Source organism: Diadema antillarum, unplaced genomic scaffold (genome assembly GCF_040938485.1).
Source record: "Diadema antillarum isolate AM-2024a unplaced genomic scaffold, OU_Dant_1.0 seq00000620_RagTag, whole genome shotgun sequence".
Lineage (NCBI taxonomy): Eukaryota > Metazoa > Echinodermata > Echinoidea > Diadematoida > Diadematidae > Diadema > Diadema antillarum.
The window spans coordinates 381,286-391,966 of NW_027271543.1; the positions used below are offsets into that span (position 1 = coordinate 381,286).

Genomic DNA, 10,681 nt, shown 5'->3' on the forward strand with positions numbered 1-10,681 from the left:
GACCCTATAAAGAGTATAGTTTTTACTCATGACACAACTAGTCAAATACACAATTCTTCCAATGCTGGTCCACTTTTTGCAACCAGAAACTCTCAAGGCAAAGTATGGTTTTGGATCTTATTTGTCTTGGTTTAGCAAGCAGCTTTACGAGAGACCACATAGTGTATGGAGCTGTACTACTAGTATCTAAAACTGAGAATTATCAAAGAATCTTGAAGTGTTTGCATGCACTACTTGCCTACTATCAAAACACACACGAACACTACAGAAAGCTATTGCAAATGGCTTGTCGATGGAGGCCGATTTGTTTTTAAGGTCGAGTTTTATTTGGGGCGAGTTTTAGTCGGTATCCATATGGCGTAATTACGGATCGATCACCTCGAACACGTTGTCCCCATGTTCACCGTTGTTTATGTACTGTATGTATGGACAGCACATAGACGCAGGTACAATGTACTACAACTGTACTACTAGTAGGAGTCCTAGGTGCAAATGTCCTGTGTAGTGTTTACAGACACCGTGTACTAGTAAATAGTTGTGACAATGAACGACAGTGGATCATTTGAATCAGTCTATATGGCTGAGAATGAAGATGATGATGTGTTCACGAGTCTAGCAGCAATGCCAAGTGACCCCCCGGAAAAGAGAGACGTTTGTTCGAGATGTGGGTGAGTATAGGCCTAAAAATTCTCTCTCTGTGACCGCTCTCCGCTCCAGTCATAACTCTATTAACTTTAGTAAACAGGTAGCTCTATCACTGCAGGGAGGTGCTGCACCTCCCTGATCACTGTTAGTGTTGTGTTGTGCGTGTACCATGTAGTCACAAGTGACAGTGATGCGTCAGTCTCGCGCCGCGCCGCCGGGCAGCTCCAACCAAGCCAGGGCCCCAGGGGCAGTGCAGTTCGGGCTTCGGGTTGAAGGATTTGGGATCTCTTACGGGGTAGTATCGCCCCTAAAAGCTCCAACTTACATTAAGTACTAAAAATTGCTTCAATTTGAATACATACCGATGTAGTCCAATTGTTGACAACACTTAGGGCCTACCTGGGAACATGTTCTGCGAAGAGCTGCGCCTGGCATATCACGTAATCCCCTCCTTTTAATGTTTAACCGTTAATAGGAGAGCCAGAGAAGAGCCAATAAAGTCAAAAAATGATAACAAGACTCTTCCGGCTCCGGACAGACAGAATGTCTGTCCAGACAATGGAATGTGTTTAAAACTAGTTTAAATACATATGTAAATTTACATGTAGGCCTACATGTGTAGGCCTTGACCGAAAGATCGGTCTGTATAGTCTAGATCTGTCCATCGGTGAATCCAATGTTCCGCGGAGACTGCGCCTGGCTTCACGGATCCCCTCCACAGACCGAAGTCAATGATCCCGGCTCCTGTGTGGAGCATCGTGCACAGATCAAACGTTACGATAAACCAAATTTCAGACAGCTTTTTTATATTCAAACAAGTTTGACATGACATGACACATTATGCAGCAATATTTGGGGTTAATTTCTCACATTGTGCAGTCGAAATACTCACAGTAACTCGGTTATACATAATGCAGAAATTTTATCCATATCGCAACATCGCCGTTCGCTAGCCGTAAGTCGCCATTTTGAATCTGTAAACCAATCACATGCGAGGTACGTGTTTCAGTAAAAAAAACACGTAGAAACTACCTCGCATGTGATTGGCTAATAGATTCATACTGTAGAACTATGTTTCTGCAGTTTGAACGCGACGGGCTGGTTGATGTGTGTTTTACGTTGAAAATTCTACCGAAATGTTGGATTATTCATTAATCTGGTGAGTGTAGTGTATTCTTGAATAGTTGATTTCACTATACAAGCTTAAATTTGCCGACCTAGGGCCGTGAATTAGACGCAATCGAGAAGGGTGAGGTACAATTGTACCTCACGGCTCACCCAATTTTCTGTAGAGACAGTGGTTAAGAATATCCACACAGCAATGGTACTGGTACCTTCCGTCTGTCTACGGAGGACAGCGTTAATGGCAAAATATAAAAGAGTCCTCTGGACAGACGGATCTTTCTGTCTATGGTAGGCTTAGCTCCCTAGCCTAGCCTACAATGTACTACTATTTACGTACAAACAAAGGCATTGTTTTTGGATTAATTAAAACACTTCCTTTACACTAGAAAAGCACTCAGAGAGTGCAGACCTCTGCCAACAGATTCAATTATAGCCACTGATCTTGTTCTTCCATAGAAATTTAGGATTTTCACCGTATCATGCATGCTGAAAATAGCCCACTTTCCCCATATAGAAGCCTTTGTTACATCATCAATCCTAAAAAATGCGCAGCTTGAACTCCCAAGTTTGTTGACCCTTCCTGCTAAAATATCGAAAATCCTTCATAAAATCCATAAAAATTCCTGCATTACTACCAAAATTTAATTGTCTGTTCCTTGTGTCGTTCTCAACATTTCCTGCAAGTTTCATGCAAATCAGTTCACTGCTTTTTGACTGGAGTTATTTTGCACATGGACAAACCAACAAACCAACGCCAATGAAAACATACAGTGTATCCTCCTCCCTTGGCGGAGGTAATTACAAATACAATCGAGGCAGTTCAAAGTTGCTCTCACATCCGTTCCAACTGTACAACTGTATGTGGACATCATGCAATTTGTTGATCCAACCTGATGGACTGACCCTTATGTTACATATACTGTACTTTTCAGGCTTAATGTAGCAAAGAGAGACTTTAAAATTTAGTTTGTCTCATTGAAGTGCAGATGATATTGTAGACTGCATACTAAAGAGAGTCATAGAACTGTATACAGTATAATACTAGACAAACATACTGTATTAGGCTAACTTGAAGTTCTTTCTAGAAATAGACATTTTCTAATGTCATAAGGTAGGCCCCTACCTACATGTACAAGGTGAATGGAATTACTATGTGAAGACTTTTAATGAAATGATAATTTGTGCCATTGTCACACAATCACAGGCGACCGGTGAGTGTTGGGCTATGCAAGTACTTTCCTAAGGAGCGGCTCAACATATCTTCCACTGTGTACATCATCCAGCACCCTAACGAGGAAAAACGTGTTCTGCGTACTGCTCCCATCCTCACCGCGTGTCTTCCCATAGGCAAGTGCCATATCATCAGAGGAAAGAGATTTTCTGAGAAAGGGTGAGTTTTTCAGTCGACTGGTACGTTTTTCTATGGTGGCCTAAAAGGGAAAATTAGTAACCCAAATGAAAGTAAATATAAAAATTCATTTTGAATTTTAGCTACCTCATCAGGCCACCAATAGATAGCCCTTTAGGAAATTTTTGGCCTGACATCAATTGTAAGTATCCCCGGGCTACCAGGCCACCACTAATGACAAGCCTTGGGTTTGAATGCTTTTTAATTTAGTAAATTCGGGTGCTGAAAGATAGCCACTGAAGGAGGGTGTAACAAAGAAGTAAAGCCAGCACGTTTTCATCTGAAGTTTTTGCATGAAAATATGTTTGATTTGTCATTGTTGATACAATTGTACTTTAAATAATGTGTTTAATGATGAGAAGTGACAAAATTACAGATTTATGTACAGGCCTTTATAGCCAGAAAAAAAAGCATGCTGCAATGTCAGGTTTCTACAGAAAAGCAAAATGCAGGTTCATGATACCACGACAGACATCACATATTACAGTATATGGTATAATACTATTGTTATTATTACACGTACATTGTAAGTGAAAAAGAAATATCAAAACATTATTTACGTTCCATATTTCTTTTGTGTTTATTCATTCATTGTTTTTATTCCAGCCACCCTGATCTGGCTAAGGTGTGTTCCAGTCCAAACACGTTAGTCTTGTTTCCGGGACCGGAAGCATTGGACATTGGAGATGTACCAGTCCCATCCACAAGTAGCAATGGCTTAACGCAAGGCTATAATATCATCATTATGGATGGCACATGGCATCAAGCAACAAGCATCTACAAGTCAAATAAGATCTTCCATGTTCCTCAACAAGTAAGCACATCAATTTATGGTGTTTTAATAATTGATGATTTTTTTTTACGCATAAAGCAGTACTGTAACGTGCACCAAGATGCACTCTTTGAAGTCAATGGGACAGCCATTTGACTACATTGTAGATAAACGGTATAGAATGAAATTCGATCTTCAAACATATTTCTCAGCCATACTGGTATTCTGTCCAGGCACAGGTTTTGCAAAACTTATTGTCTGTTTTATTCACTTCATTGCATATTGTGAGTCCTTCTTCACATCTTGTCTTCATGAGAATCAGAGACTCCAACCCAAAGCACCTTCTGATCTGGAGATTCTCCCGCTTTAAACCCCTAGTAAACGGGAGACTCCAAATTGATGTGTGCGAAGCGCAAAGTTCCTAGGGTTCTAGATGCTCTCTGGTGCTATCTAAGGCTTATTTTTTTCAACATACGATAGCAATAAGTAAGAAATCCTTTTCAACGGGAGACACAGAGACAGGGCGGGAGAAATTAAATCTCAAGCGGGAGAATGGGAGATTTTGCAAAAATGGGTTTTCGGCGGGAGATCTCCTGTCGAAAACGGGAGAGTTGGAGATTCTGGAGAATACAAGTCAGGCAGAATGCAACGTAATGTAGGCCCTATCATGGGAATGATCCCTATAGGGCTAAGAGACGGCCTTGATCTCAACAAAGTTAAATGTCACAAGTCTGTTTAGCAATTGGTTTACTTTAGTAGCAATGTAAATGACCTGTTTTATGCAGATAACAGGTGTCCATGTGATTGTCTACTTTGACATGCAGGTAGAAATGTATATGGAAAGATTACTGTAGTTTCTGCTGTTTGCTGGGCTTTGCACCAGGAAGAAAACTGACATGGTCAGTCACCTTGTCAAAACATACAGGTTATGTTGACTAAGCCAAGTGTGCAGAAATCATCTAAAAAGAGTAATAGAATCTCAGCTTGTTTACATGAATGCCTTGACCTGCTGGATCTCAGAGGCAGGACCTACAGTATGTAAATCTTACAAAAAGGAATGAAATATTATTGAACATTCTTTTCGCTGACGTTTCCCTTAACCAGAAGTGCCAAGTTTTCATCAAGTGTTTGTGTCTTGATACATGTAGGTTTAGTGAGGAAACCAAAGCCCAAATATGAATATGGTTTGAGTGAAGGTAGCAATATTGGCAGACCACATCAGGAAAGGTTTGAGGAAAATCGGACAATCCATACAAAAGTTATGAATTGATAAAGTTTCAGTGCCAGCATCACTGGATGAAAATACTGGATAAAAATACTTCTACCGGGTACTACAGTTTGTGATGTTATTTTGGACAACAATATGAAGAAAAATGTATTAAAGAAGAATTCCACAAAATTTCATTCTTCATGAAAAGTACACATTCTATCAACTTGTTATTGACATACAAAAGTTATGTTCCCCATGCCTTCTGAAAGAGGTAAGTAACTTGTCATTTCATAATGCCAGAAAAGTGAAAATATGTTGAATTTTCTTTATATTTTTTTTTATATTTATGTCCATTTCATGCCATGAAGTAGTCTCCTTATCCAGTGATGATAGCACCAAAACTTCAAAATTCATAACTTTCAAATTGATTGTCTGATTTTCTGAATGTGTTGTAAAATTGCTGCTTACGTCCAATCCACATTTATATTTGGGCTTTGGTGTCCTGTAAAGAAACATATACTTGAGTGTAAACCAGGTATGGCTAGCCAAGGCAGGTATCACTTAGTCCCAGGATAAGCTACACAAATGCAAAATCTTATTACAAGCCATCACAAGGAAAACAGAGATATGACACTTTTCTGATATTCTTCATTATGTTTATACATCTATGCATGGCTTTTTGCTGTCTAGACACAGACATGTGATTGTAGCTGTTTGTGGAAATGTCGAGAGAACTCAAACATATGCCTAGATATGAGCCAAACTCCTTCCAAGCATGATTTCCTGCTTTCATTGCCATGTTACCCCTGTTTTGTCCTCATAGCATTGGTTCCCCTTTGAATCTCGCATCGTATTTAAGTTATTACTATTTGTTTTTCGTTGCATACTTTGTACATGGATCTGCCCCAGAGTACAATGTTAAGTTGCTGACATTTTATAATCCTCCCAGATGTTAAAGGTCATCCAATTGTAGATAGCTTGTTGTTCCATAAACGAAGAAATCATGGGGGGGATCTGTCCTTTGCACATGCTGGACCTTACCTGTGGAACCAGTTGCCTCAAGCTATCCGTCACATTTCGAATGTTGACTCCTTTGAAGTTGCCCTCAAGACTCATTTGTTCGTAACCGTTTTCCAGTAGAATTGTATATTATGAATTTTTTTTTTTCATCATCATTATTGTGTCATTCATTTTCATGTGCATGTTTGTGTAATGATTTTTGTACTTCATAACTCACTTTTTCTACTGCGCCTTGAGCATGTCAGTTATGTGGAATTGACGCATTATAAGTACCCTGTGTTATTATTATTATTATTATGCTCTGTACATTGTTAAATGTCCTAATCTATGGCAAATTCAAATGCCAGGTATGGGTGTATAAAATTAAGGTCATATTGCAAACATAAGATAATATCTGTATATATTCAGGTCCCCAACTATTGACAGCAAGTATACAATGGTTAGTGTTTGTTTGACACAATCAATTAAAAGCATTAAAATGTTCAGCATTCTATGCATACTTTGGTCCATCTTTTTTCCTTTGTACAACAGGTGCAATTCCAAAATGCTGGTTGCAGTGAGTATACGATACGTACACAGCCGACCGATTCGTCTGTCTCTACTGTGGAATCAGCAGCTATAGCCTTGTCAGTGTTGGAGAGAAATCCTGCTATCAAGGAAGTGAGTGCATTAGGTAGCCAGTTTCTATCTATTCATCCCCACTTTAATCAAATCTTCATTATTGGTATCCACTTAGTTATCCTCCCCTACCAGTATCCCATCAGATCTTACATGTACAGGTCTTTTACTACCAGTCCCCACCCACTCTCCGCCCCCCCCCCCCCCCCTCCCCACCCCCAATCCTTGACTGGCCTCCTCCTCCTACTTGTCCCCCTCCTGCTACCAGTCTCCACCCACACAACTTTCCTGAAAGTCCCCCTTCTATAGGACAGGGCAGAGGGCACTACTGGGCAACTAGTTAGTGGCCAAAAAGTGGCAAGATTTCTTAACAGTCTCTCAAAAGGCTCTCAAAACCCTTAGAAGAGTTGTCGTTGTGAATATTCTCTGGAAATCCTTCAGCTCTATGTTTTCAGCCATCTTCATAACAGTGTTTTAGTGGTTTCTATTGGATTTTCTATCGTTTTATACATACAATATGTAAACTTTATCTCACTTGTATCTTGACCATAGTGGCAGATTCACGATAATTCAAACCTAGTGGATTTGTTGACAGATTACTGATTGAATGACCAGTTAGGCCATTGAGCTGTTCTTAGAGATTACCAAGCTTTTAGTGAAAGCCTGGTACTGTCTTTAGGGACCATCAATCTGTCTTTAACCAGTTAAAAATAAAATCAAGACCATGCCAATCGTATTATATATTGTATAGGAAGATTACTGAGAATTCATAGAAGATCTACCGTGTAGGAGATCAATAGGAGCAGTCACACTAAGCAATACTAGCTTCCCAATAACTTCCACTAGTTAAGCATGTGGTCACACTACAGACAAAATACATTTAGTTTCAGTATTAGATAGGAATCTACTCATACTTTTGGTCTCTCACAAGAAACAGCTTACAAAAGAATGTATAAAGTGCATAAACGACATGAATGGATCTATTAAACTTCTTGAAGTTTCAGATACATGTACTACTCTTCATGCGTACATGTGTTATCCTTCAATACTTGTAGACATTCACCCCATGTTATGGTATACTGGTAGCTAGCCAATAAGTTGTGTTTAGGCAGTTTCCCCCTTGCATTCATCAACTGATCCCACCCACATACAGACTGTAGTACCAGGGCCCTGTTCTATGAAGAGTTCTAATTGATTATATAGTTGATTTCCATCATAAGTATATGGCAGCCTGTGTGTTGAGGAAATTTATAATCGATTTTGTCTTTTGATATAATGGGGCTCAGGACTGCTAAATTTACCTGATCTCACAGGAAGTTTCCTGAAAACTAAACATTTCATGTTTGGTAAGAGAATGTACTGTACAGTGTAAGTGTCTCCCTTATTTAGCAATGATTATCTCTTCTTGAGATGCATTTAACGAAGAGTATAGTATCAGCTTAGATAAAACAAATAGTGAACATTTTCATCCAACATGACAGTGTGATAATATGGGACAAGACAAACAAACAAACAAACAAACAAACAAAAACAACTACAGCAAACTTACAGAGTCATCTGTCATCTTTTCTTTAATGCATCGATCTTTAGGTGCTTGCCCAACCACTCCGTGCATTGTGCCAGTACCAGTTGAACCATGGAGCTGTCAAGCATCACAGCAAGGAATTCCTCAAGGATCACCCAGAACTTCCGCAATGTAAGCCTTGCTCATGTCTTGCTTTAATAGCATCCCCATGAATGAGAGTGTTCTTGTTATTGCTCTTGTGTTTGTTTTGATACTGGGTAATCATATTCCCAGACTCTTGACTATACATAGCTCATAAGCTTTGAACATGTTATGAAATGAGTAGTAGGAAATGAAGCTGAATTGGTAAAATATTACAGTAACAGCTTAAGGAAACGGGAAAAAAAGGATTCTTTGGCAGCACCAACCTCCCCTGACCTTACTCCCTGACTGGAATCCACAAATCAGGCTACAGGTATATGCAGCTACCATTTAGATGTGGATCTCATCATCGGATCAGGGTAGAGTGCATTAAACTCTTTACAAGGAATAGCTGCTATTGAAAATGTTTTTGAGATCATCAAGTGCTTATCCATACATGTCACTCATTGAAAAAGAAAAAGAAAAGAAAAATGGAAATCAAGAAGTATTGTAGATTTTTGTAAATGAAATGGGAATGTCCCACACCCAATTTATGATAGCTAAGAATGAAAATGTTAGTATAGCTCAGTTTATTACACAGTTATTGTTTGACATCATGATTTTAGAATTTGCTGAAACTTGGTGAGATTGGTATGATCAGCATTCTTTTTGATGAATGGTTCAAGCACTTCAATGTTTACTGATGGCTGGTAAACAAGGGACACGCTGAACTGCTTGTTTTCCAAAGATGACATACATTATAATGTATCTTCACTTTTACAAGAGCAGGGTTCACATGCAAGAGAAAAATCATGTTTATCATTAACTGAAGAAAACTTAAGAGGGCAGAGAAAGATATCTGAACAGAAATAAAAGGGCTTTCACTCAAGACATGAAGATGTTGAACTGTTGCATTACACTGACTTATTTTTCGACTTTAATTTGGTACAGTGCACTTCCGTTATAATGAACACGGTTATAACGAAATTCCAGTTACAACGAAGTAAAAATATAGGCCGCAAGATTATCCACTCTTTGAATTTTTGTTGTTTATTTCTTCGGTTATAACAAAATTTTGATATAACAAGGAGGACTTCCTTATAACGGGAGTCCACTGTATGAAAGGAGGTGGTGATTTTTTTTTTTTTTTAAAGGAGAAACAATGAAAAAATGTAGCAGCTGTACTTACATCAAGCACAGACATGTAAAGCACTAGAGGTGACTTTAAGATATTTTCATGGTTGAATGCAAATGCATGATGTCAGTGTGCAATATAACTTGGGCCACACTGACAACACAAAGGTCTGCAAACCTCCTACATGTTTGAGATTTATTTCACTGAATGATCAGGTTGAATATATGTTCTGCTGAGATGAGGTTCTTGAATAAACCAATACCTTCTTTATAAAGAAACCATGAAATTAGTGGACAGTCTTTAATCACATCAAATGTATTTTCCTCTACAGATAGGATCTTCAAATCGAAAACCAGGACAGAGCCCACATGACAGAGAAACAGACTCTGCCACGTCAAACTTGATGAGAATTTGCTGACAGCAAAGCTTAGGGGTGGGACTGTGCCCCAATGTCACAGGTGATGTGTGCACTAAGATGGCCAGAACAAGCTCGTGGACTGATCCAAGTGGTGATATACACAGGCTGAGGACAACGCTGCTTTATGATTCTTGAATGAGGCTTTTATGGATTTGTGAGACTAGTCATAGCTGTTTCCCCCCCCCCCCCAAAAAAAAAAACAACAACAACAACAACAAACAAACAAACAAACAAACAAACAAACAAACAAAAACAAACAAACAAACACAGTCATACAAATTTAACTAACTTTTATTGGATGTGATGAGTACTGCATTCTTTTTCTTCTAATCCACATCAAGTGTAGTGTGACATATGTGCAAAGGTCACTTGTCCGTTCCCATTTATTGTATATTAACGGTAATTGTGTAAAGGTGAGAAAGATGTTATTGAAGTGATAATGTGTGGGGCTTTTCCCAATCTCAAGACCAAGTTTCATTACATGTTCCGAAAGAAACTGGGAGATTTTAACTAGTTTATGTACAATTCTTATCAGGCCTTGGTGGCTTTGTTCCTGCAAAAACTTCTAATCATTATAAATAAGTTGATTAATTAATTTTTATAGAAAATACTCGGTAACCCTCCACAACTTTATACCCACTACCTGTTGACTTTTTATCATGGCAATTGTGTTATAAATCAAGAC

The 10,681-nt window shown here is 38.8% G+C and overlaps 1 protein-coding gene across 1 annotated transcript; it reads left to right on the top strand.

The window, feature by feature from the left end:
- The first annotated feature begins 517 nt into the window (after positions 1-517).
- On the top strand, positions 518-10,132 carry LOC139736073 (tRNA-uridine aminocarboxypropyltransferase 2-like). The gene is made up of 6 exons (XM_071646821.1): positions 518-668; positions 2,975-3,160; positions 3,785-3,992; positions 6,712-6,840; positions 8,389-8,494; positions 9,910-10,132. Exons 1-6 carry the CDS (start codon positions 544-546, stop codon positions 9,948-9,950), a joined length of 795 nt encoding a protein of 264 aa, XP_071502922.1. The 5' UTR covers positions 518-543; the 3' UTR covers positions 9,951-10,132.
- The last annotated feature ends 549 nt before the right edge of the window (positions 10,133-10,681 follow it).